The following is a 26724-nucleotide window of genomic DNA, read 5'->3' on the forward strand; positions in this document are numbered from 1 at the left end:
CAAACATGTGCTGGCAAATCCCAAAAATTACTTAACTGTCCCACTTTGCTGGAAGGCTAACACTTTTTCAGCTGAGTGTGAAGTTTTGCAACCAGTAACACACTGTCAATCTGTCAACAAGGGGGGGGGGGGGGGCTCATACAGAAGAGTGCAGCTGGGGGAAAGTTTTGTCAAATGAGGGAAAGAGTGGACAACTATGTTTGTATGCATTCGATGAAACAGAGGAAAAAAAAGAAAATAAAGGACATGCAGGGAGCAGATGGGTGTGTCGTGGTCTGATCGCAGCTACAAGATGCGGCAGCTGCGCTCTTGAGAATCTCACACACAGGCCCATCGTTTCTGCGTGTGAGTCCCCCCCAAAAGCATTCCGCAGCTTATACAAACACAGATCTCAGGGACGAAGGTGTGTGAATCTAGAGCGCCTGGGAGTGGAACTGAAGGTTTATGAGCCATGGTTTTAGAGGGCCACGGTGGAGGAGTACCAAGGGAACCAAGGAGGTCAGCCTTGGGGGGACATGGCTGAGCTAATAAACACACTATCATCCATAAACAACAGACCTCCGGGTAGCAGTGGAAAGCTGCAGCCAACATCTCCACAGTGACAGCAAAACATTTCACTACCCCTTGACTGACTTGTATAGGATGAGCCAAGATGCTTAACATAAAAAGAATGAAACACAATATGGAAATGGAGAAAGAGCCAAACAGGTCATGTAATGCTTTCTCAAAGCAGCTCGCAAGTGAGACCACGATCCAAGAAAGAGCACCAGGGGAGACGAGAGGGGGAAAAAAAAAACTCATAAAGTGAAACATTAAATCTTCTCTGGTTGGAATCTGGCTCGATGTTATTCCTCCCCAGAGACAAAAAAAGTAGGGATAAAACCTCGAGGACTTTTTATATTTTTAAGGAATATTGTGTCACAGGTTTTAAACGTTTGGCCCTAGGGGAAGGTCCTGGAAAGTGTAAATATGATTTAGTTTGGGGAAGAAAGGAAGTACTCAACAGCTCACTTCCACCGCTCAGCGCTTGGCTGAGGTCACCTTCTCGTATTCTTTCTCCTGTTTGCTAACTTTTACGCCCCCCAAATCCCGTCTTCTGAGCCACCCTCGACCGATTAAACACTTCAAAGGGTGAATATGAGGGATTTCTGAAAGACGATAGATAGCTGCATGATGAAGACCAGATTGACAAGAATACAGGGGAATGTTATGAGTTGGAGCTGCCTTTCGCTATGAAGACACTGAGGTGGGATTATGACAAGATATTTCTATAAAGGGGTGCGAACTGGCGGCCTAGAGACTGCTGAAGCTGGAAGGATGAATCAGAGGCTACTGCTACGACTATGCAACAAACATTTCAATCCAGAGAATCCAGAGAGAACCACTTTCTCCTTGTGTTTAGAGGTCTATATTATAATTGAATGAAAACTTTTATGACAAACCTTTCAGTCTTAATATTTGTTAAACTTTCAGATGATGTCGTGATTTTGTTTTCTCGAATAAAGGCTTCTACAATGTCTCTATAGACAAGCTACTGCAAAAAAAAAAAAATGTTGGCTTGCTTCTTTGGCACAGAAGTGGAAATAGATATTAAGTTAATACAGCAAGAGCTATCAGTTCTTTCTATCTCTGGTATTCAGCCCCCTAACCCCGCTAACATTGTCAGATCAGTCTCTGGGCAGACACGAATGCCATGCCAGCCTCGACATGTACAGTCGACGTCTAAGACTGTCAGAGAAAGTCTGGGTGCTGCACCGCTCTCTCAGAGGTTATTATATAAGGAGAGTTAATAATTCTCCGTTCCTCTGCTTCCGTGGTACGTTAGACTTGACACCTTCGCCTCCATCTGTGTTTCAGCCGGGAGTCAGAGCCTCAATATCTCAACCTTGTTTTATGGAAAACAGGATTTATTAGCAACTTCACAAAGATGTACCAAACAACGCTCAATACTAAAGCGTATCCGGCCATTTTGAGTTTCTAGTGTTCCTGCGATTGTACACAACAGTGCAGAGACACAATCTCCCTTTCTAATGAGAAATGTTAAAAAAAAAGGTCAGTTGGCCAGCAAATATAGTAATTTTAAACAATACTGGATGATAAATATTGTTCTCAGTGTCTTAATGGGATGAGAAGTTCCTTAACTCTTAAGATAATCATTTACACAGTGCTGTATCTTTGCCTTTTTCTCTATTTTCCGACAATGTTTTTTGAAGCAAATATTTTCTAGACACCGTTCATCTGCTCGCTGGTTGATCGGGTTCCAGTTTAAAACTTAATCTAAAGATTTTCTCAAACATAAATGGAGAAAGGCACAACGGAGCTTTTCAAACCAGATGGTCACCGTTGGGCTGGCCTGGTCTCACAAAGAGAGGTACAAGGGAGCAGGGCTGGGAAATGGGGGGCTTGGATGTTTGTGCGCAGCAAAAATAATCACAATAATTCGTGGAACTCGTGGAAAATGACAAGAAAGATCACAAAATGAAAGAACACATTGTTTGACTTTACACTGGTGAGATTATGTAAAAAGTTCAAAGACTTACAGTTGAGAGGGCTACAGTTGGAGTCAGCCTGGGGTAGTGAATGTTGTCACTGAGAGGTTTACACACGCACACCCACACACACACACACACGGCAACACACACCCGTGTATGCGTGTGTTTGTGTGTGTGGCCAGCACTCCGGAGCAAACGATTACTGCCAGCCTGTGTCATTATGTTCAATCTTTTAATTAGATCCTGTCCATTTCTGCTCTGATACATTTTTACAAGCTGGGATACATTAACACTGCATTACGCTGCTTTCAAGCAGGCAGTAAATGTACCGCTTCACTTGTGAACTCTGGCACGGCAACAAAAGTAGAGCTTGTTTTGGATGCAAACATATTGTTGGTGGATTCATAACGTGTGATGCAGGTTTACGGAAGGTTCAACATCTGTGTTGTGCCCACAACCCACATTGGTTGCCCCGGGCTTCAAGAGAAACCTCGACTTGTTACATCCTAATATGTTCTCACAGTCATCAGGGTTCAAGGTTTCCATGGCAGACTAATGTTACCAATTACACCCAGGTAGTGAGTCATTAAGAGGCATGCACTACTTCCATTTTCTAGAACATGTCAACAAAAATGTAGAGAGCCATTTGGTGAAGTGGCTCCAGACAACTTATAGCTCTCTGTCTCCTAGGGTAGCATTAAGAGCTCGTCTGCGGGGCCAAAGCAGCATGGGTCCGCTCAGTGCCACGGATATGAACCCTGATTAACTGCAAATAAATTTTGACAGCTTCGCCTACCTCAGGGATCCAATTATGCAGTTTGTTTAGGATTCTCAGTTGTTTATGTAACCTGCTGTTTCACAACGTTAGCTCTATTAAATATCATAATACCCACCTCAGCTCATAAATCAACCTGAGGTATGCACGTTGCGTGTGGGTCTACAAAACAAAAAAAAACAACCAAGCACTGGAGCTCCCCATTGAGAGCATTGATTTTAGTCTTATAAATATTATGAGATGGTTCTGTCCGCCCAGCGGCCCCCATGCAGTGTAAACATGAAATAAACACTCCGAGGAAAAGCTCACCGGTCAGCGTGTACAGAGATGCTGATAAAAACCTCCGTCGCTTTGGCCTGCAACCTATGTCCCAGTTAAAGTTAAAGAATGTGGCTACAGCGAAGCATAGATTGGCTGGTATGAGTTGTGTAAACTTCAACACCTACAGTGACTTACCACATACTGCCGGAGGAATCCCTTTCTCCAAAGGCGCTGTAGGATCCATCCTGCCTTTTGTAGGTCAGTTGTCTCTGGTAGCCTGGAGGTAGTAAGCAAAGTACATGAATGTATTAAACTAGAAAGCGCTCACGGGGGGCATACCTCCGCCAAGGAGGCTACAGAATGTGAACAGAGCATCATCGGAATCTGTCTGTACGTTAAAACATCAGAAAATAGTACTTTGGGGGAAACATCAGAAAAAAAAGGTCCAAAGTAGACGGAGCAACACAGATAGCTGGCAAGAGACTTTACTGTATGTCTCGATCAGAGTCTGATGATGAGGCGTTGAAACACTAGTCCTTAATTAATAAAGTTTCTTGCCAGCTATCAGTGTGCTGCAGCTACATTGGACCTGTTTTCTAATGTTTGCTTCATAGGTTCGCCTCACGTTGAGAGCACTGGACAGGACTTCGTGTGAGCACGTTCGACTCCTTCCTGTATCCAAAAACAGTTCTTCAGTATTTTGTATCCCCGAGGAATTTAATTAGGATTTGTCTATGACATATGCAGAAATATCGCTAATAGCTGCAGTGGTCTAAACAGTCGTAAGTAAACAGCATCTACAATTCAATCCAGATCCTCTTCAAACAGTTAATCTGTTTCCTTGTAACAATGCAAATCTTTCCACCAAATGTTATCAAAACCCATTCATTAGCTTTCTGCTGATAAACCAACAGATAGATGCGTGTTCACATCACCTCCTTTGCTGAGGAAAAACAAATCAAAAGTGGTTAATGTGGAAAGCACACGACTTTCCTCTTTCAAAAGATACGCTGTAATAATGCCAGTGTTTTCAACAAGGCCAGTATTCCAAGAGCATTTAATCTGATTCTAATTTAAGTGACACCGCTATGATCGGCAACCACAAAATGGCTGTAATGCAATAATATCGTTTTTTTGTTGCTTTTTTTTAACGATAAGTGTTTACTCACTGGTTTTACCCCACAACTCCGCCAAACCACAAATATCCTTGAGCAATATACTGAACCTAATTGCACCTGATGAGCAGCTTGGCACTCTCTGCTTCGGTGTATGAATGTGCGTGTGAATAACACAGTATTGTGAAGCGCTACCATTTAAAGTACCACCAATTCTTTCAGAGCTCCTGTTTTTGGAGCCTTCCTGTCAAAACTGGTGCAGGAAATCTTCATGTGTCTTTTGGCTTATTATCTTTTGCGCAATGCATTCCTGTAGCTCAATGGCAAGCCTCAAAATCCTTTCCAGTGTCAGGATGGCAGGAATAACCCTGAGACTCTTGCTTCCTGCCCGGTGTTTGTGTGCAAACTCTGTTACACGCATGTGCAAGATGACTTGTCACTGGTTTAGCACGTGATGAGAGTCTAGTGAGACTAAGTGAAGGTGAGCTTTTCCAAAACAACAGCAGGTTTTTGCAAGGGTATCAATGGAGAAAACAGAACAGCTGGAGGAAAGATTGGTCAGGGGAGCTCTGGGTAACAACATACACCATCATGTTCCAACCCAGGATCCAAAGTATTAAGTGCCAGCCAGGCCAACAATATTCTGTCCAAGAAATCCAGTTCCACAAACAAAATCCATTATCCAAGGTAAACTTGACTCCAATAGTTTCCAGAAAACTCAACAACAGTATACAACTTGCCAGCAATTCCTTCCGCTCTTTTCACACTGCAGGGCACCGAGGGATTTGACTTGTTGAGAGGCACACTCTGAGAATTTAATTTGACGCTCTTGTTTCCTGAGTTTAAACAGCTGCTAACTGGAGGAAGTCAGTGGGAACCTTGAAGCACAGAGCATCAGCAGAACCTATAATCTGTATATCATCAGTGACACACAGAGACAGGCAGGTGGCACCTGAGGCACCAAAGGCAATTCTTCAACTTAGGGTGTTGCAACATCCACAGTTGGTTTGATCTGTTCTGAATCAGTTGAGTTTTGTTCAGGTTGTTCTCACAAAGAAAAATCTAAGCAAACCATAATAAGTCACTAAAAAACCACATGGGAATGTTCACTGTGTTTACTGGTCAGATATGTCTGGTGCAGGATCTAGAGAGCAAATACTTTTTTAAGGACATGTTCTATTTGTTTATTTCTGCTGCTTGAGTTTGGATGATCTAACGTGTCCAAAAATGCCAAATACACCTGGCCAGACCGAGGTCAGATCACATTTTTTACCACAAAGATACGAAGCAGAATTCATTTGGAGAGCAAACTGAGACTTTGCTGAAAGGCTGGTCCCGGTCTGCTTATTTAGTCTGCTTTAGGTTTGCACTCGAGTATGATTGGTATGTTCACACCTGTCCAGAACCGCACCAAGGAAGAACTGGACCAGAAGCCCAAGAGGGGAAACTCTGGTGCTTTTTGGACAACACCACTTCCACCATTTTGGACTGAATGAATCAATGGAATAACATCTCCTAACGACAGAAAAGATGACCGAGAGGAAAGTGTGGAGTCCAAAGTGGTGTCATTTACTTTGACATAATATTGAACATTTGGCCATTTGTCTAGTGAGTTTTTCAGTCCATATTTGCAGATGTGGCACCAATGTTCCAATTTCTTCTTCATGCAAATTCTTTGACCAAGCAAAAAGAGGTGTGTGTGAAACCCCCCGATGAAACAGTCCTCTGTGTTTGAATTGTTCTGTTGCTCTTCTTCCGGCTGATACTCGTGTGTTCCTACCTTGCAGCAGGTAGTCAGTTGCCTCATTCTCAACCTCAGGGCTGAGCTGCCTGGTCTTCTGCAAGTACTTTAGCACAAAGACGTTGGGGGCAAAGTGGATCATGTTCTGTTCCCCACACCCGAACGGCAAACGCAACAGCTTATCCAAGTTATTTAGAGTTGGCCCCATCACATCCCCTAGTGCAGGTACATAAGGTTTTGGATTAGAGTATGATGCAAATAACACACAGTGATACAAACATACACATAAAAAGACTTTACCAATCATAAACGCAGAGGCTTTTTCGGATCCAGGTACCATGTTGTGCGGGACCCCCAGCGTGAAGGCCTCATTATGGTTCTCGTCAGAGTCTTCCTTCCTCCAGATCTTGAACTCCCCCACTGAACCCCAGCCTGTTGAGAAGCCTATGTGTCGCACCTGGATGGAAAAGCAAATAACTGATTCAATTGTCTTCAAAGGTAAAATTACTGTAAATGGTATGAAACGATATATAAATGAGCCAAACCTGTCCAGGAATTTGTCCGGCCCACTGGAGGATTACTGATTCATTAGATGGATGTAAACCGTGGCCCACCTGAAGAGGATGAAGAAAACACGTGAAAGGTATACACTTTTAAAGAAACACTTCATCAAAATTAAACTGTATACTACAACCCCTGCAACTAATCAAAATATGAAAAGACAGCAGTCAATACAACATCATTAGAGAGCAACCAAACCACTTAGAAAGCAACTGGTGCTGTTGTTGGATACTGCCAGACTAATAAGGTCCATCTGCCAAATGTTAGTGATGCCAATTTGATCACAAACACAAACAGACCCATGTAGAGAACATTTCCAGGTATTTTCATTTCATAATCACATTAAATTAAAGACCAGAGGCCACCGTCCCGGAGAAAATAAATGAATCCTATTGGGCTGTAAAATACAGTGTTCAAGTGCGGGCTTTTAATTGCTCCCTTTGGTGAATGGTGCAAGGCGGATAGTGGGGCCGGAGAGCAGCGTGCCAGTCAGTGAGTGCCATGCAAGAAACCAGCCATGGATCACTGAGTGTCCTCAGTGACATCAGCCCGTTAAGCGTGACCTTACAGGAAGGCATGCCAGTAAATGTGGCGCCAGTCCTCCTAACACACAGACCCTTTGGCCTGCTTCGTCCTTTTTACTCTCTCCACCCCGACCTGAACTCACATTTGCTGCCCTCGCTGGTGAAGGATATTTCTTGATTCTACGTGTCCTTCCCTTATCGATCACAAATCAAGCCTCTGTTATCGAGATGGAAACACTACATCCTGATATTGAAAAGGATCTCCCAACCTGTACGACGCCTCCTTTCCAACTGATCCAGAAACTGCGGAACTCGTCCCAGGAAAGGATACCGGGTGTAGAGGCACTGACCAGCTGCTCGCCCATCTTTCCTACAGAGATCCAGGAGCGAGTGTTCTGCCTACCCCCCAGCACTATCTCAATCATCCCTGCGCTGTCATGGGGAGTGGCGGACAGTGCAAAATGGGCATCGTTGTGGGTCTTTACTGCCACTTGGAACTGGCTCATCCTGGCCGGCTTCTTCACGTACTGATACTCGTACTTGTTTGGGGTTGAAATGTGGATCCTCTCTGATGATAAAACAGACACTTGGTTTAAAAGTTTGTATTATCCACGTGTTTATGACGTATAAAGAATCCTGACTGTGACTTTGTGAATCAACACCCATCTTCTAATTATCGGTAGGAAACTGGAAAACTGTGATATATTGGATTTAATGCTTTCTAATATGGAAACGCCAGGAAATAAAGCATAAAGGGACATCTCATTGAACCCCTATTTGTTGCCATTCATAATATATATCACTATATCATAAGGAAAACATGTTGGCACTGACCATTGGGGCAGAAGAAGACGCTGTAGGTGTATTCTCTGGGTAGGCCCTCTGGCTGCAAGGAGAACGAAGAGATGAGAGGACAAAAAGGGAGAAAACACAACAAATCTTCCATGAAATGGTATATAAATACTACATACAAAACAAGTGATTAGTGGCTGCTCTCTTACCTCCACAAGGACAGTCCTTCGGACATAGTCCAGGCCAGTTGGGGACCTTCTTTCGTCCACGTCATTTCCTAATTTTCCTGTCTGGAGTCCATCGGAACAGCAGCTTGGTTCACTATAGGCGATGGCACGGGCTGGTGGGGCAGCAGGGAACAGAATAAAGTGTCTCTTTTCCTTTTTATAATGGCACAGCATCCCCCTCTCAGTTTGTCTATAATGTCATTGTTGACTTACCTAAGTTTAAAAAATTTTTGAACAAGGTTAAGCGTTAAAACTCATGCGCAGCTATGTCCAAAAAAAACCCCAAAATCCTTTTAAATTTTCCGTCTTCAGTTGCTTGGTAAGAGTGACACTTGCAGTTGTTTGAAGTTTCATTACAACATACAACTACTGGATTCCAGGATGTCTACACATTAATTCTACTGCAATTTCAAAGTCACTTTTCATGTGTGTATTGGAAAAACTATCCTGATAACAAATTGTGTGAATTGTTGAGAGACTCAAGAAACGTCAACCTGAGGTGAAGTCAAAAATCACTCGTACCTGGATGAGGCCCTTTGTGGACATCTCTCAGGACAACATACATGACACAGGACAAACATGCCTGTAAGAGGACTGTATAAAGTTCTCGAGCACATTGGAAATGTGGCCCTGTGCCAGTAACATCTCTTTGTGTGTGTGTAGTGAGAGGGAAACACGAGGGGCCAGGGGACTAGGAGTGGGGCTATGGGGGGCCCATTGACCGTCAGTGACCTGCAAACTCATCAACATGCCACTGAGTGTCACAGCACAGCTGTGGTCGCTCCCCCACTGCCGGCCTGCTTTGTTCTCACATGCGCTGTGGAGGGGAATGTTTGTAACTCTGGGTGGGTGACCAGATCACACACACAACTCAGCTCCTTGGCCGGCGGAGCTCTCGTAGGTCAAAGGCTTCGATTTTTTTAAAGCATCACATTGAGGAGGCCAATGTCCCGGTGAAAGGACGTTATTGTTTTGTAAGTGCCACATCAATCACAACGTCCAATATTACCGTTCCTATGATCCGTAGTGACGTAATCTGCATTGTTTACAGGAGCATCAGAACCTGAAATCATTCTTTTACAAGTCTGTGTTTCCCTTTCGCGACAAAATAGTTCATCCTAAAACTATACAATAGCAAAATCCTTGCAGACAAATCTCACAACTCAGCATCCATCTCAGTACTGGCAGTTATTTGGGTGACTTGGACTTAAAAAAATGAATGTATAGTCGAACTGCAACAATTAACTGACGTGTTTAATCGTAATAATAACACATCTGACTATAAAGGGGTTTCTACTATTGATATAATTGATTTAATTGTTTGAGGTTCCAGACTCTTAAATATAACTAATTCCTGTTTCTTTGACATTTATGACAGAAAATTAAGAGTCTTTGGGTTTTTGACTGTTTGATGGACAAAAGACGCCGTTTTAACACGTCACTTTGGATTTAGGTACAATTTTTTTAAGAGCATTTTTAAAATTTTCTTGACACCGACAACAAAATAATAGTTCGTTGCAGCTGAGTGTCTATGACGCATTTGCAAGGTTTCACAGCACTTCAGTCCAGAGTGGTACGTTCACTCCTTCCTGGATAGTAGTGACACTATCCTGGTGTTCCATGGGATTATATTTCCAAGTATTCTACAGTGACACTACTCTGGACAAATGAACACAAATGGCTGGAGACAATTTTTTTTTCTGCAGCATTGCTGAGGGAGATCATTTGCCCAACTTTAATATCAACGGAATGACTTAAAAACAAAGGCGAGGGGAATAACATTTTACTGCAGTAGATAAAATATTTTGGAGTAATAAAATAGCAAGAGTTGATAAAGGAATCAGAGAGTTTTTATTGTTATGCTTGTGCTCTCTGGATACCTGTGATGTTTGCAGACCCAAGTTCAGTGAAAGACAATACGATGGATGTTGGCGTAGCCTCTGCAGGAGCAACACACTTCTTCCTTGTGAGGTGGTACTTTCCAGGATGGCCGACAAACTTGATGCCCTTTGGAACTGAGATTTTAACATGAACCTGTAAAAGGAGCAGAGGACAGAAATCAGAGGCCATTGATCTCTCTTGACAGGCTATGATGACATAATTCCTCCCAGCCACGCCCTCCCCCCCCTCATATAGCGTGTTTTCCTAAAAGCTCTCAAAGCGAGGGAGAATTTTTCTAATCACTTTGTGAATTTTTCATGCTGACTGACTCATTCTTCTCAAGCTCCCTGAAGGATTAAGTTCCACTCATCGTCCAATTTTCACAAAGGGCCCGGTATTGCAACGGGATCTTTAAACTACTCCCCGTCCACACGCCACAAGTCGTAAATAACTGAGCAGAAAATATAGGAATCACATGTTGCTGGGATGGACATCAAAGGAAGGGCTACGCTGGTTTGCATATTCACTTAACATGAAATCAGCGCAGCACACGCACAGGCCATTTAACAGGCTCATCTGCAAACATCATGATGTCATCTCTGTGGAGTGCAGGATGGACCCATTTAAGGCCAAGACAGACCTTAGTGGGCTCCTCCGAGTGAGCGTTAAAACACACTTTTTTGGGGTCATTTCATATCAGAAACCCAGGAGCCTCCAAGCAGTCAGTACAAGACAAGACCCGTCATTGACGCATCAAAACATGCGTGGAATATATTTTGAAAATGATCTTAAAGGAATGTTGTGCTCTATCCTCACCTGGACAGTACAGCTAAAATTGTAACAATTTCTCAGTTTGACTCTATTTTATTTTACTTGATTTACTCAATGATTTATTTCAGAGTCTCTTAATAATATTTATCAGGGTTTATGTTTTTTGAAAATGTGCTATTCCCAGATTATTTCTACAATATTTTCCATGAGTTTCTTTACAATACATTACAGAACTTAATCACAAACGGTCACGGAATTTACTGATAGGCTGAGTACTGAAACTTTGTCAACAGTTTTATTTGTCCTTTTTAATGATGCACTTGAATGAAAGCAATACCACCTAACTAAGGACGCTCTGATCCAATACTTGGAATCGGTGTTGGCCCGATACTGGCCCAAACCAATATTTCAGATATCAGAAATGTATAGAAATATAATCAGATCTGATCCACTCGCCCAAATCCCCACGTCAGTCTTCAAGTAAACATGGAGTAACATGCTGTGGCATAGCAACAAAAAGAAAAGGTGTTTTTACATGTATTTCTTTCTTTCAAAACCCCCCCCCCCCCAAAAACAAACGGAGCATAGTGGAATGTTTTCCTCATTTACGTATGTTTTTCTTCAGATCACAAAAAGACAACATTACAAATCTGTAAGACGTCTAAGAGAGGAAAAAAGATGTCGAGAAAAGTATTGGATGAGTAGCGGACATAGAAAAGTGGTATCTCTGCTGTTAACTGTATGATCATCAGTGGGGCACTGTTTTTGTCACACTTTCTCCCCCCTCTTCAAAAAGTTTTTTTCTCAACCCGCAAACACCTTTATTTTTGTGCGTGTTGACGCTTACTAAAACTTTCACTCTTGGTAAGCAATTCTACCCACACCTCAGTGTGAAAATGAAATCGCGAAGGCTTGACTTGCTTGAGAAGAATCAATCCCACATCACTTTTACTTTCAGTGTTGAATTTTTAAATGTTCAACATTCCTCGCTGCTCCCACCAGATGTTAGCCACATTACAACCAGATTTACTGATGACAACATGAACTTCCACAATGAGGACAACACCTGCTCCGTACCTGATAAAATGATTAGTAATGGATCTGGCAGCTCAGGGTTTAGTCACGTGTGTTAATTGCTGTGAATGTTATCTCCATGTGATCATGCAGTTATGCGCGGGGATGTATTCATGGGCTCACTGACAGTGTGAGAAACTATTCGCACGTGTGTGAATGTGAAGAGGTGAAAGATTAAGGTAAGATAGAAAATCATCTTGCCTGAAAAACTAACTAAATTGTAGCAAGATCAAAGTCACGCAAATTGATTTAGGCTCTTATACTGAAGGGCTGATGTACAAATAACAGTTAAAACAAGTCATTTCCAACTGTGATGAATTACTTCCTTTCAGCATCAAAATATCTTGTGCTGAAAAGCAAAAAGAATCTAATCTGACAGTTGTATGCTTAAAACACTGCTGAAGAGTCTTCCTCGCATACAAAATAACTTTTCTGTCCAACTGCATTCGACATCTTACCTCCACACACGTTGGTAAATAGTTGTAGACAGTGAGGGGAACTTTGGTTTGCTCCCCTCTGATCAAGCTGTAGGGCAAAGTAAAATCGACAAAGAAGGGTTTGAAGGTCCGCAGCTCGGCTCTCTTGGCCAACCCGAGCCCCTTCTCTTGAGACAGGCCCACTGCTTCTGTAATCCACGTGGTAATGGAGTCGGGTACGTCCAACCGCAGCTCAGCCTCCCCGGTTTCAGCGCTGTCGGTGACACAGGCACGTTTGATGAAACCACTGTTGTATACTTTTCAGCTAATAACACCTGTGTCAACATCAACAGCTGCAGCCACTCTAAAAGGGATAGGTGTGAGGGACAGTCAGGTGCTGACCCACTCTGACTGAAACGGGTTGAGATCATTATTTGGCAACACTCATTGAATGTTGCTCTTGGCAAACTGTCACACGGTATAATAAAGTTGAAAAACTGCATGTGCGCCATTCCCTCTGATCAAAGTTGCCCAAAATCCATTTTAATAGACTTTTAGGGAAATCAGAGCTTTGGACTTGACAGGAAATTAGGCAGAGTTGAAGTCTCTTCCAAAGGAATCAAGCGTATGGAAATCTATGGGCAGTTCATTTATATTGGCTGAAAATGAATGGAAGGAGCTGTTGAGAGAGAGATGGTCCGTTCCAAGGTCGCCCAATTTAAATGAGGCACATTCACATGAAGAGGAAATGCTGCTGGAGTGATGGAACATCCGTCTTCTCTCAAACCAGCCTCCACTCACACCTTCTCTCCTTCCTCTGTCCTCCCTACCACCTCCCATCTTGAGGTTTTCAAAGTGGGAGGTGGGTCTCCTCCTGGGGAGGAATTTCAGGCACTTTCAGGGGAAGCTCAGTAAAATGGAGGTGAAGGAACAGGAGTGATCACAAGGACATCACGTAGAATGATATCATTGATTTGCTAAAGATATGGTGAAGCGATAAGAAAATCGTAGTGAATTTTACTGTATTGCAAGAGCAGGAAAATTCTAAATGACCGAAGACCGAATTTAGTTTGAGTTTTTGACCTCCAGGGGAAGAAACCTGGGTGCCCCTGGCCTATGGGATCAAATATAATAATGATATACAGGCATCCTGGAACAAAACTGTAAGTAATATAAGGAGGGGTTATTCCAAACCTGTCTAAGAGGAGGCCCATCCTCTAGGATGTTGAAAACCCCTGTTATAGACTCCTGCGATGTTCTTCTTCTACAGTAATTTTATCTGCTTTCTTAATCCTTCCAGCTTTCCTCATTATCCCACCTCACACACTGTATCGCTTAAGATGGAAATACCTGACGTTGAGACAGTGCCACACCCAAGTCTCCGGGAAAAATGTACGCCTCCTCTTCTCGGCTCTGCAACCCAAACACAAGCTGACATTAATAAAAGGCTTCAGCTGTTCACGATAAAACAACACCATAATTGGAAAACATATCACTCTGACCTGCACGCTGACATTAGCTAAGTCACGTCATGCGTTTCATGTTCATCTCTAGAATGAATGGCATTAAGGAATGTTGGACGAAAGCACCGACCAGCAATCCAAACTAATTTCTCCAGCCATGTTTTTCTCTGCTTTTCCACCTTATTTAACCCAAGCATGACAAAGACTGAAATGTGTATTATTGAATACAGTAACTGGCATCATGGAATGATTCTTTCCTGTTTCATGGTTTGGTTTTTAATTTGATGGATTTCAGCTCATATGACTGTGTGGTACAGTCAAAGATGACATTATTACATCTGCTGAGGAGGTAACATGATCCCCATCCTGTTTGTTTGATAGCAGGATATCACAAAAACAAATGTGCAAATTTACCTGAAATTTTGGGGAACGATATCACAACTTTTGGAGGTGATTTGGATCACATTTCAGATCCTGGATCCTAAATTCTGGACCAGTCATTAACGAAATTCAACCAAAATCATCTCGATCGTATTCTGACAGTCAATTTATGAACATATTTGAATGACACTTTATTCATATTCTGCATCCATGTAGCAATTCCTCACAGTTCCTCTGCTCCTTGTACGGGCGCCCTGACCGACCAGATGTGGCACAACAGACCGCGTGACGCGCTGGCTGTCAATGAAGCACCGATCTGATCTGAATGTTGCATTTTGCAGATTTATTACAAAAAAACAGGTGTTCAAACAATAGGGGTCATGTAACAATGCACACACTTTCTGACATCAACAAAGGCGGTCGCTAGATATGATGTTACTACGGCTGTGGCGACAGGCTCCCCTCTCACCCCCGTTTATTCACAAAAAATACCTCAAGTTACATACTTAACACTATTTCTGACACCAGGTGACCCGATTACCGTAAACGACCCAAGATAGGTGCCAGCGTAAACCCTACCGTGCCTACACCGCTGCAGGGCCCCCTTGTTTTGTGCGATCTTGTGCGAGGACATAGCGACTCACAGAAAGGAAGAAATAGGTTTTATCATGTTTGGGTGACTGAAGATGCAGGATCTTGTTTGGTAACCCAATAATATGAAATTGCACATCTTTGTTATACCTTTACATCCACTAGGTAGCAGTTAAAATACACTACATGTGCCAAACTGCAGGTGTTCCTGCATCTCAGAGTGGTGAGTGATGTCAGCGACTTCAGCAGCTTGTACCTGGTAGTGGAGCGAGAGTGCATGGCGGCCACTAAGGTGGAAGTGTGCGGCTGAAAGGCAGGAACGGCCTCGTCTGTGTACATCCCTCCACTCTGCCGGTGGTTTAAACTCACCATATCTGTCATCACAACCAGCCCTGTTTCCTGTGTTAAACATACACACACACACAAACCCCAAGATTATTATTTGTTTTTTAACTGCAGCATCATCACTGTGAGCTGATTAACTAAGTGTGTGTTCTCACTGTGAAAGCGAAGCGCGCGTCCTTGGTTATGTCCCAGTGCCATGGAAACACAGAGGACCGCCTGCGTCTCTTTGATGACAGCCCAGGCCACCAGAAGTGTCCGTCATCTTTAGGGAGGCCAAAGGCATCTGACACGTCGAAGTCTGCCAGCTCTTTAAACACCTGCACCGAGGAAAAACATTCAGGCCAGCACACTGACATTTAGGCATTTCTGCTCTAATAAATTAAACTGATACATCTAATAAAAGTCATCACTTTAATGATTTTTTTTATACTTCTTTGAAGAAAAACATGAATCAGATGCAGTAAAATCTTAACTATAAGTCACATTTTAATGTGAGGACCAACCTTGTCTGGACTAAGCTGGAAGTCTGGCTTCAACAGGTAAAGACTTTTGTCCACAGTCGCCACACAAACACAAGAGCCCCTCTCTCCTCGGACATGTAGGGTCACAGGGTCGCCCGGCATGGACTCATTAGTTGACAAAGAAACAGACACCTGCAATTCAAACAACACGCATTCAGGAAAATTACATTTCTTTATCACAATTGTATATAAAACGCTTGGGGTGTATGCCTGTCACAGTGACCTTGACCTTTGACCGGCAAAATAATTTCAATTTCTTTTTCAAATGAAGGTGTCTCAAGGTGTACCCGAGGTGTCATGGTGAAGAGAATTAAAGAGAGACCTCCAGAAAACATGAACAAAAATCCAACATTAAAGTACCCTCTGATAATGTTGTTTCTTTTTATTTATCTGTCAATATTTTTATCCATAAAATATCCATTGACCATAACGTGTCATTAAACAATCCTACAATCTGAGGCGACATCTTCTTTATGATACTAGGTGTACCAAACTTTATAACATAAAGATATCAAGTGGAGAAAAGCTGTAAACATCCCCTTTGATTGACTGGAACCAGCAAATGTTATCAGCTACCTAATTAACTGCTCCAAGGAGGTAATATTGGTGCCTGTTAGCAGGTTATCTCAAAAAATAATGGGTCGATTTTGATGAAATTAGGTCAAAAGATAGATAATATCATTAGGAACGAGTGGTCAATGTTTGGAGGCCATCGATTTGTAGATTCTGGATCCTGAATACTGTTCTGGGGAGTATTGATAATATATATAGAGGTATTTTTCTGGACATGTCAGAAGAAAAGAAAAAAAATATTAGGGTCTTCGCCTGAAGTACCTTCTGGCTCAGGCCCTAATTATGATCATACTCAACATCTATTGCCTAGCAGATCTAGCTTTGACATCATAGTCAATATTTCGGAATACAGTTGAGCATATTTAGATAAAATAAGCTGACACCATTGATTGTGACAACAGATATAAGTGTAAGGCACCCAGACATGGTACAGATCGTGTGATCTGGAGGAACTATTTTCAGCGGTTGCAAGGAACAGCTAAGCAGAGAATCTGACGATACTGCATTCATATTCTGTATTCATGTAGCCTTGGTAGGTATGCGCTCTCTGAATGCTCTCTAGCTGTTTCAGTGTTGGCTGGCTGTGTTGTGTTATTGTTCCTCAGTGGTAATTTGAGTATCTTAATAGAATAATTATAGAATGACAAATGCATATTGTTAAGCAGTGATATATGATGGAAAACACTGCGGAGTGGAAAACTACAGCCTTTGAAAGATGGAGAGATGGTGAGAGTGGACCGTAAATCTCCACACATCAAACCTCTGTTTTTTTTTGGTTTCCGCGCAGTCACAAATTAGTCCTGTTAATCGGTTCCGCTGCCCTCCTTTCACCACTCCGTAACCTGTCATCCTCTCCTGTCACGACCCCACTCATCTGCCTGCGGCCCGTATGGCCTCTGTCTCATCATGCCTTCACAACCCCCCTCCTCCGACATGCACACACACACGCGCGCGCACACGCACGCACGCACGCACGCACGCACACACACACACACACACACACACACACACACAGGCAGAGTGTTGTAATGGCATACCAGGGAGCTGTAAATACTTCAGGGAGTTAACTCCACCTAATGCAGGCAGGAACTGGGGAGCTCTCCCAGGCCAACACAGCTGTTTGTTTACAGGCGTTACACTGTGGACAGAGCTGGTGCATGGGCTCTGCTCCAAAAGGTGTATAGAGGGAATACTTTGAGCTACATTTGTAATAAACATCACACAAAGCAATTACTTTTATGAGAACATGAAAATGGACTTGTTTATGGATAAAAAATTAACCTAGATACGATGTAGATATAGCCGATAAAGCCATTTTCCTCTGTGTTCTACTGTGATGTACTGATATATATATATATATATACACATATATATATGTGTATGTGTGTGTGTGTGTGTGTGTGTATATGTGTGTGTTTATATATATATATACATACACACACACACCCACACACACATATATATATGTGTATATATATATATATATATATATATATATATATATATACATACACACACACACCCACACATATATATATTCTTTTTTGTTTTAAAATAACGCAAACCTGGTTCTCAAAGTTGGGCTGGATGGGGATTTGCAGACTGTCCGTGACGCCCTCCCCGTTTTCCCTCACGTAGTAGACTAGCAGACGGCTGAGGGGTGCCATGCTGTGACTGACGGGGAAACGCAGGTAAGACACACAGCTGTCCATCTCGGCTGGGGAGGAGGAGCCTGTAACACACGGAGCAGGATGTAAGGATAAAAGGAAACTGGAGGACTTGACCTCCAAACTATAACATATCAACTCATCAATCTTGGAGAAACGTCTTTTTGGTATTTAACAGTAGAAGTTTATGTACCCTCAAGATACATCATTTCAACTGTGATCTAACAATCATGTTGCTGTCCGGTATCAGTGGAATCCATCATATTACCCTGAGACTGTCAATAATACTGAACATGAGAAAGTTATTCTCATCAGTTAGCCTGGTGAGTTTCATAGCTGTCTCCAGGAATTGTGCTTGAAAGACTTCAATCTTTGATTTTGCTGTGATTTAAACACACTAAAAAGGTCAAAATCGTACCGAAGTAACAAAATCAGGATTTATATAAAGTAGAACTTTTTAACATTATTTACAAAAGATCAAAAGCAAAAAACGTTGAACTTGTGAGTATTCTGAATGGAGTTCAGCTTGAAAAGTCTTCTCTCAATGAATTTGTGCATGTGGTTTGAGGCTCTGTTGACTCTGTAGATGATCTTGAGTTGAAAAGGTTGGTGATGGATGCTCTTACACGTGATGCTGAGAGCAAAAAGACATCACCGGCACCATTGTTTTCGTTATCATTGTGTCATTATTCAAGTCCAGTGGATAATGATACTGTAGTTACCAGATGCAGATGGAGGCATTTGGGTGCTATGAATGTTTTTGTCAAAGGTAACTGTAGCCCTTTTCCCTCTGTGTGAGGCTGTTAGATTAGCCGGCTGTTGGCCTGACAGGATGATGTTCCCCCTCGATGCCAACTCGTAGTGCAAGGTTACGTTACAGGGGCAGGTAGATTTGAGAGCCACTTCTGCCTCCTGTCCCACCTGCACATGTAGAAAGACGTAAATACACAGTCAGGATCACATTAAGGATGATACTACAGAGTAGTTCTCCGAGGAGTGGCACTGACCTGGAGAGGGGCGCTCGGGCTCTGGATCTGGATGTGACACCTGCTGGGAGAGTACCAGCTGCTGATGGACAGATAACTAGGCAGGTACTGGTCCCCGACGGTCTTGCCTTCAATGGAGGTCACCTTTGTCTACAGCAGGAGTAACAAAACATTATATGTCCCAATATATAAAAAAAACAAACAAACACAAACACAACCCAGGTTTCATCTCTCTCTCTTTCTATTACTTCAAACTAAACTGACCACTGACCTCTAGCCAGACATACTGTGCCGCGGTTGGGATGGAGGGGATCTCGAAGGTAGCCTGGCCATCTTTGGAGATCAGTTCACTTGTGTAGACATTGTCTTTGGGGGTCAGCTCTGCCTTTACACGCACCCTCACCCCATCAGCTGGGCTTCCATCAGGGTAGGTCACCTCAATCTAGAGGAAGTTGTGAAGAGGCGTTGAACAGTCTAACGTGTTATTGTGCATCCGCAGTATCAAAGGCAACTTTTTGATGTCTTACCTTCCCTTTGTATGGCAGACCAGGCTTGAACTGTTTGCGTGTGTCCTTGGAGTACTTAATATCAATCAGCTGTTTATGGACCGGCGTGGAATCATCATATGTGGTTTGCCTGCTTCCGTCAATGCTGGTCACTGACGCCCAAATGCTCACCGTGCCCCTGAAGTGGTCAGCCACATCTAAAGGCATCATGTCTTTGACACACAGGCTGAAGTTTGCAGAACCTTTGATCTGAGAACAGCAGAGCAGTGATCCGGTATTGTTCACGTGCAAAGCAGGGATCAGCATCAATAACAGTTGCATGTGTGGTAATAATAGTAGTTGAGCTGATGGAACTAATAATTAAGACAATGAAGATGAGCTGAGAGTAATCAAACTGACCTCCATGGTTTTAATCACAGGGTGACCCATCTCATGACGGTAGTAGCCCACTCCGTTCACTGTCATGTTCACTGTCAACTTCCCGGTCACTGGTTTCCCAAATGTATATCTGTCAAACATTTTAACATGGAAAAAAATATCTTACATCTGGTAAAAAGTTGTGGGAAATTGTATTGTTAAGCTTACTCTACTGAAAATGTATCAAACATCAAGCCCGGAATGTTTGTGGTTGGCAAGACACAAAAGTTGTCGCCTGTATTCTATTACGGAGCCGGTGTGAGGGGACCTACCTGGCTCTGACGGTGGCCTGCTCACACGCGTTTAGGTCACGGATGTAGCGAGGAGGATCCACAACTAACTCAAACTTGGGCATCACTGTGAAGGAGGGAGCGTATTACTGCAGTTACCTTTTAGTGTAGGTTAGTTGTTTTGTACTGTAAGCTCTTGTGTACTTCTTCTTTTTGGACTTCTGTCAGTAATGTAAATATTCTACAAAATAATATCAAGAGTGATGATTGAGTAGCTTTTCTGTTTGTTTCTAAATACTCCCAGCAGTAATCAATTTCAGTAACATTACAGGGACTTTACCAAAGCACCAGGAAGATCTAAGGGGATCATAAGAATATTCTTAAATGTGAAATGAAATAGAAAGAATACTTGGCGTCTTAATATAAAGGGCTGTTCACTGTCATCATATTCTCTTTGTGCAGAGCAGATTCTCACCATATTTCTGGACTTCGAAGGACTTGTTATAGGTGTGGCCCTGCACCTCCACAAAGATAAACCACTCTCCGAACACAGGCTGGTCAGACAGAGGGAAGCTCATGTTCACAACCCCTGGATGAGAGAGAAATTTCATTTAAACACACATCTGAGGCGAGAATTCGAGTGTATCACTGCCTGAAGGTACTAGCAATTTATTTACTATATTTAAAACTCAAAATTAGACTTGAACTAGAATAACTAGGTTTTGGAAGCTGAGCTGGTGAGACAGAAGCCTGCTAACATGAATTTTCCTAGTGCTACGCTAATTAGCTATCAACCTCCCTATTTCATGCAAAGACGAAAGGAGTTTATCTACAATTTCTTTACCTTAGAGGGGGGTGGCTAACAAGTCTGTTTTGGGGCTCAAGTTGGCATTGAGTCTACAGAGTGCACATTAATAACAGGAAGAGATGGTGAGAGATTTGGCTCACCACAACAGATAGATTTTAGGGTCTTCCACTGAACCATTCTGGATCCTCGTGGATCCTAGAGATAAAATCAAGAGATCAGGAACAATATCAGCATTAAAAAAAATAATAATGGCAATGTCATTTACTCAAATTGTTAGGTTGGGTGTCATACAAATCTTGTTAAGGGGATACAGTGACTGCAGGTAGGACAGCAGTAAGAGCAATAGGTTATGACAGAGGTCAAGCATGAGCCTCCCAACGCTGCTTATAAAGCAGATATTTGACCTACAAATGTCTCAGAATCCAGAGAGAGAGAGAATAAATGAGCAAAGTCAGCAAGAATGGGTGAGCGATACAATGTGTGTGACTGTGTGTGTGTGTGGGGGGGGGGGGGGGGGTAATGATGGAAGAGAAGAAAAGGAAGAGCTCTTCTTTCATGTTGTTTATCCCTGCTCTGCAACACGGAGCACCCTGTTATCTACGTGAGCTTCCCTGACTTTGCACTGTAATCTCTGACCAAGCTGGGAGCTAAAATTGCCGCTGCCCCGGCCCGGTTGTGACTCTGCCAACCCTGGGTGGTCCCACCAGCCTCCACTCACCAAAACATATGCTTCAATCTGCAGGGAAAAAAAAAAAAAAGAAAATAGAAAGAGAGAAAAGTACAAGATGTTACGAATTAGATTTCTTTTTTAAGTAGGAATCCTGTGCTTCCTTCCAGTTCTTCACCCCACTCGATCTTTATCCAACAATCATCCATCTGTGAACCCCAGTGCAGCCCTTTACCAGCAGCAGATCTTTATAGCTGCAAACATCAACAAACCATCTGTCTGCACAGTTGCACAGTATATTTGGAGCCATTGCTAACATTCCAGGAGAAATGACTCTCGCTCAGCTTCTGTAAACAGGTTACTGTACATTTTTCAGCACTCGGGGGAGACTGGGTTTCTCCTCTTAATTCCACCAATTAGGGCTGGAAAAGTATGTTCAAGCTAAATATTATACATTTTGTTCTATTGCTCTGTAAAGTAATTTACAGGTCATACAGATTTAGCCCACCCCCCCCCCCTTCTCATAAAAACCCTAAGAAATTTAACAAGGTACGACAGTGTTATTCTTTATTGTTTTATTTACCAGTTTGTAAAATTGCCACATTTGCTTTACAGTGACAGAAAATACACATTACCTTATCATTAAATGGCCTCAAGTCAGGTGTGACGGTGAAGACATTGATGAGCACTGAATACAAAGAAAGAAACAAACAATTAGAAAGAAACTGCCTCCGCATGGAAACCTCACTGCATTTGAGCATTTCCACTAATTTATTTGGAACAACAGACCTGTGCAACATCACAGAGCAAATGCCTGACCTGATTAATCATTAAATTAATCATTGTATTGATTAATATTGAAATAACAGTTTCATTTTAATCTTTTATTTTGAAGGAACTCTAACCTTTCCCAATGTAAACCTATTTGCTGCTGCCAGACAACAAGACAAATACACTTCTCTCCTCCGTGCTGCATTGAGGCGCTACAGAGATCAGCTGACCACTACTTAGGTGGCGTAATGAACTGTAGTCGATGAGAAGTGTTAGCATACCTCAGTCAGAGGTCATCAGTCATCAAACAGACAGGATTCAGAATCTGGGTTTGTCTTCCTCATGCTCTCTTCCAAAGTCAACCATGATTAATAGTAGCAGTCGCTCATCTGATTAGAAGTCAATAAATTTCGGTTTTGTTGGATAAAGTTTTGAGGTGCTGTGTTAAATCCCTGAGCCAAGTCAGGAAAGTAGTTCCAGCTATGTGTCTAATTCTAAATAAATGGTGTCTCAGAATTTTAATGTGTAATGTAATTTCACAACATTATTACATACAATCATAGTTCTATTTATGTCAGCAAAGCCCATATTGGGGAATAAAAATGTACTGGCTGACTTTCAACAAAGCTAACAGCTAACACTTCCCATTAACAACCATTCATTGTGCTTAGCTAACTAGCACTCAGCAGGTCTCTGTGGGCCACACAGAGGCCAGAAGAGTGTCTATTTTGTTGTCTGGAAATAAGCACATTTTCCCAAATAAGCAGCTGTTTTTCCTTCAAACCAAGTTTCAATGTCATTTTATAAAATTCTATTGATCAACTCATATTCTGGGGATTTAAAAAAAATGATCAGCATTTCTATGCATCGATTATCTGATTAACTACCAGGTGCACTATGAGGGAACCTTTATGTTTGGGCTTGTAGACAGGCTTGTCGGTCTGGATGAAGACAGCGGTGCCTTTGCTCTCCACTGTGACTGTGGTGTAGTTGTGGAAGATGTAGCCTCCCTCAGTGAGGTGACGGTTCCCCCACAGCTTCAGCTGGGCCTGGCCTCTCAGCCCCAAGGGAACCTGGTGACACACAGGAAGAATCAGGGCTGCAACATAAGCTACAGCACAATAAAAGAGCTACATTTAAACACCAGAGGAGGATGCCAGGACGCTATACATGACTGTATTTCACGAGAATGAGGGTGGAGGTTAAAGTGGGGGGAGAGGGAGAGGGGATGAATCAAGTGGTGCATACTAGATTGATCTATTCCAGCCTTCGGGGGCGGCGGACCATACATGCACGTCAACAGCTGTTGCATATTACATTGAGGCTGTTACCTTATTCCCAATGAATGAGCAGAGACAGATGTTGCATTACAAATAATGTTAGTGTTGATTTGCATGTTGCCTGAGGAATGTGCACAAACGGACAAGGGGCTCTCACTACTGTGCAGCTGTCACCGCTAAATAGAGCCATGCATTTAACCGTCTCTGGAGAGCAGCATGCACATGAGACACACAGTTGGACTCACCTTCAGTTTGATAGTTCCTTTGTCTAGAATAGAAACAATTAGATAATTACTATGGAATGTGAGTGCTTATCTCATCTCTAACAAACCAGAATCACCTGTAGACTAGGAGCTGTGAGAGCTACTTGACTCTTACTACATTTTGGGTTAGTAGGAAATTCAGTTGCAATCTGTCTCCATGCCACACGGAGGTGGAACCCCGACAAATCAAACACTATAAAAGCACAAACTGATATTTCCAATCAAAAATAATAGCTGCGTGTGTTCTTCGACCTCTCATGAGCATCAGTGTGTTCTCACCGAGCACTGAGCCGTGGCTGTGAGCGACCGTCTGCCCCTTCACCGACAGCTGTACCTGGACACGAGTTTCTACTTTTGCATTGAAGATGGTTACACTCACGCTCTCTTCGACCCCGGCTCGAAACACTGACGGAGCGGCGACCAAATAACCCCTGAGAGGAGAGGAAGGTGTAGAAAAAGGGAGGGAGGTATATTGTTTGGAGGTGGAAGGGAGGGAGGATACACAGAGGTGATGAAGGGGAGAAAGGAGTGAATAAATGTCATAAATGAGCAGACGTGCCATTCACTTTCTGCAACCAACACATCCCTGACATGTTGGTCGGTCACCTTCTTAACTTGTATGTGGAAACACATAAAACACCCAAACAAGTACATTCCATGGATTTGTGCAGCAAGATCAGGTTTAATTGCCAGCAACCTGTTTGGCCAATGAGCTTCCAGCGCTTGTGTTTTTCTTTGGGTGGTCTGGCACCTTTGACAGAACCTCTTTTGAAAAGTAACGACTAAGATTCCTCACAGTCATTCTGACATTTCATTGAGGGAAGGAGCCTGTCACAGAGGTCAGAGAGCATAGGTCATTCTTTGATGCTCCTAAAGAGTCTGGAAAAAACAATTCAAGTTTTATTTAGAAGGACGGGAATACCTGGATGGGGTTAGTGTGTCTCCCACCGGTAATTCCAAGGGCTCCACTGGCAAATACAACCTTACTGGAGGAGTTGTTTTAGGGAACATACCAATTTGTCATCTTCCTCAGAGCCAGACAAGAAGATAGATACCCTTCTCCTGTGTGTGTGTGTAGTAAGAAACTGAGACCTACAGAGACTAGCAAGTTAGCTTAGCATAATGAATGGTAGTAGATGGGCTGGTTAGCATACCTTAGTCAAAAGTCATGAAATAGATAGGTTTCAGGATCTCGATCAGTCCAGAAGTAATCATCCTTATCCTGCAAACTCAGCCATGATGAGCAGTAGGAGTTGCTCCTCAATTGTCAATAAATGAATTGGGCAAAGTTATAAATGGGGCTTTTGAGGAGTTGCCTCCAATCACTGCGCCCAGTCAAGAGAGTAGTTCCACAACAGTCCGTTTGAATCAGTTGATTATGAAATTGTAATGTTTTTGTCATTATTATTTCATTATGAATGTTATGCACAACCTTAGTGCTATTAATGCAGGTGAAGACCGTTTGATAACTTTTGATTGAGGTATGCTAAACCGCCCATCCACTTCCATGCGTTGCGCTAAGCTAACGAGTGATCAGCTGGTCTCTGTAGGTCTCAGTTCCCTGATGCACTCACAAAGGAGAGAAGGGTGTCTATCTCCCTGTCCAGCTCTGAGGAGGATTGCGTATATTCCCTGAAAAGTAAATGTATAACTTTAATACTGGGAGTAAGAATCCACAAGTATTGGTTTAAGAAGCTGACAGTGTACCTGAAATTCTAAAAAAATCCCCATTCTTAAACCTGTCCGAGTCCCTGCACCTCTACTTCCAAAGGTAAACGGGCCAATTCACTCCCTTAACAAAGATCGCACAAATTAGGAGTGAGCCAAGTCTCCAGCACATACCCAATTGCATGCCTGTGAGAGAAGGATCAGGTGGTTGGCATTACAGCACTGCAGCATTAGAGCCAGAGGCAAGTGCAGTTCCTGAGAGAGAAAGTCATGAGAAAATCCCCTGGCTTCAGGAAGAGGAAGATAATACGAAGAAATTGACTCTACGCGTTTGATCTACAGTGAGTTTAACCAGCACTGGGATGAGCCTGGATCAGGTGGTGGAGACCAGTCACATGGCTCCGGGTTCTCCTTGTTTTTGTCCAACTTTTCTCCTAAGCTGGGAGCTGTTCAGTGCCTGAGAGGGGATTTAGGTTCTCTTTTGTAGGTGACGGCAGTTCTGTTTTTGGTTCGATTACATATTCGCTTTGTTCTTAGCCTTTTGCCCAAATTTCAACCCTGAGATGGCAAAGGTTTGAGTTTTCTTCTTTCTTCTATCAAGGCTGCACTTGTCAGCAGTTTTGAGTTTATTCTCTACATCGGGCTGCACTCCCTCCTTCCTCCCTGGAAGTTCACATTTATTTACAATAAATCTCTGAAGGTCAGGGTAAACCCCTCAGCAGCAGACAGCAGGAGCAATCATGTAGAGGTCTGATGTAAAAAAAAAAAATCAGTCAGAGGGAGCACAATAACTGGTCTTATTTGCTGATATTTTAAAACTGACTTGTTTGACTGATGCTTATATATCCATTTTTTTCTCTCTTCTGTCGTAAAAATGACCAAATATCATCCATACTCCTATATTAAATCACACACTGTTCAATCATTGCGCAAAATCACAAAAATATTCAACTTAGA

The 26724-nt window shown here is 42.7% G+C and overlaps 1 protein-coding gene across 1 annotated transcript in view; it reads right to left on the reverse strand.

Annotated features, from left to right (window-relative positions):
- The window catches only part of cpamd8 (C3 and PZP like alpha-2-macroglobulin domain containing 8), a 47012-nt gene that overhangs the window by 19256 nt on the left and 1032 nt on the right, over nucleotides 1-26724 (reverse strand). Inside the window, exons 2-28 of the mRNA XM_086224268.1 lie at nucleotides 24379-24530; nucleotides 24082-24104; nucleotides 23464-23629; nucleotides 22421-22473; nucleotides 21837-21854; nucleotides 21259-21313; nucleotides 20786-20899; nucleotides 20353-20437; nucleotides 20063-20171; nucleotides 19685-19912; nucleotides 19429-19599; nucleotides 19179-19307; nucleotides 18894-19092; nucleotides 18070-18236; nucleotides 15914-16063; nucleotides 15566-15727; nucleotides 15322-15464; nucleotides 13981-14043; nucleotides 12673-12904; nucleotides 10369-10522; nucleotides 8471-8601; nucleotides 8304-8355; nucleotides 7739-8037; nucleotides 6930-6998; nucleotides 6685-6841; nucleotides 6424-6600; nucleotides 3724-3805 (exon numbers count right to left, since the gene is read on the reverse strand). Coding sequence (XP_086080394.1) covers nucleotides 3724-3805; nucleotides 6424-6600; nucleotides 6685-6841; nucleotides 6930-6998; nucleotides 7739-8037; nucleotides 8304-8355; nucleotides 8471-8601; nucleotides 10369-10522; nucleotides 12673-12904; nucleotides 13981-14043; nucleotides 15322-15464; nucleotides 15566-15727; nucleotides 15914-16063; nucleotides 18070-18236; nucleotides 18894-19092; nucleotides 19179-19307; nucleotides 19429-19599; nucleotides 19685-19912; nucleotides 20063-20171; nucleotides 20353-20437; nucleotides 20786-20899; nucleotides 21259-21313; nucleotides 21837-21854; nucleotides 22421-22473; nucleotides 23464-23629; nucleotides 24082-24104; nucleotides 24379-24530 — 3540 coding nt within the window. The remainder of the gene's footprint in view (nucleotides 1-3723; nucleotides 3806-6423; nucleotides 6601-6684; nucleotides 6842-6929; nucleotides 6999-7738; nucleotides 8038-8303; nucleotides 8356-8470; nucleotides 8602-10368; nucleotides 10523-12672; nucleotides 12905-13980; nucleotides 14044-15321; nucleotides 15465-15565; nucleotides 15728-15913; nucleotides 16064-18069; nucleotides 18237-18893; nucleotides 19093-19178; nucleotides 19308-19428; nucleotides 19600-19684; nucleotides 19913-20062; nucleotides 20172-20352; nucleotides 20438-20785; nucleotides 20900-21258; nucleotides 21314-21836; nucleotides 21855-22420; nucleotides 22474-23463; nucleotides 23630-24081; nucleotides 24105-24378; nucleotides 24531-26724) is intronic.

The sequence above is a fragment of the Aulostomus chinensis genome, chromosome 14 (assembly GCF_037954235.1).
Source record: "Aulostomus chinensis isolate RoL2024-O1b breed Wild chromosome 14, RoL_Achi_v1.0, whole genome shotgun sequence".
In the NCBI taxonomy this organism is placed as follows: domain Eukaryota; kingdom Metazoa; phylum Chordata; class Actinopteri; order Syngnathiformes; family Aulostomidae; genus Aulostomus; species Aulostomus chinensis.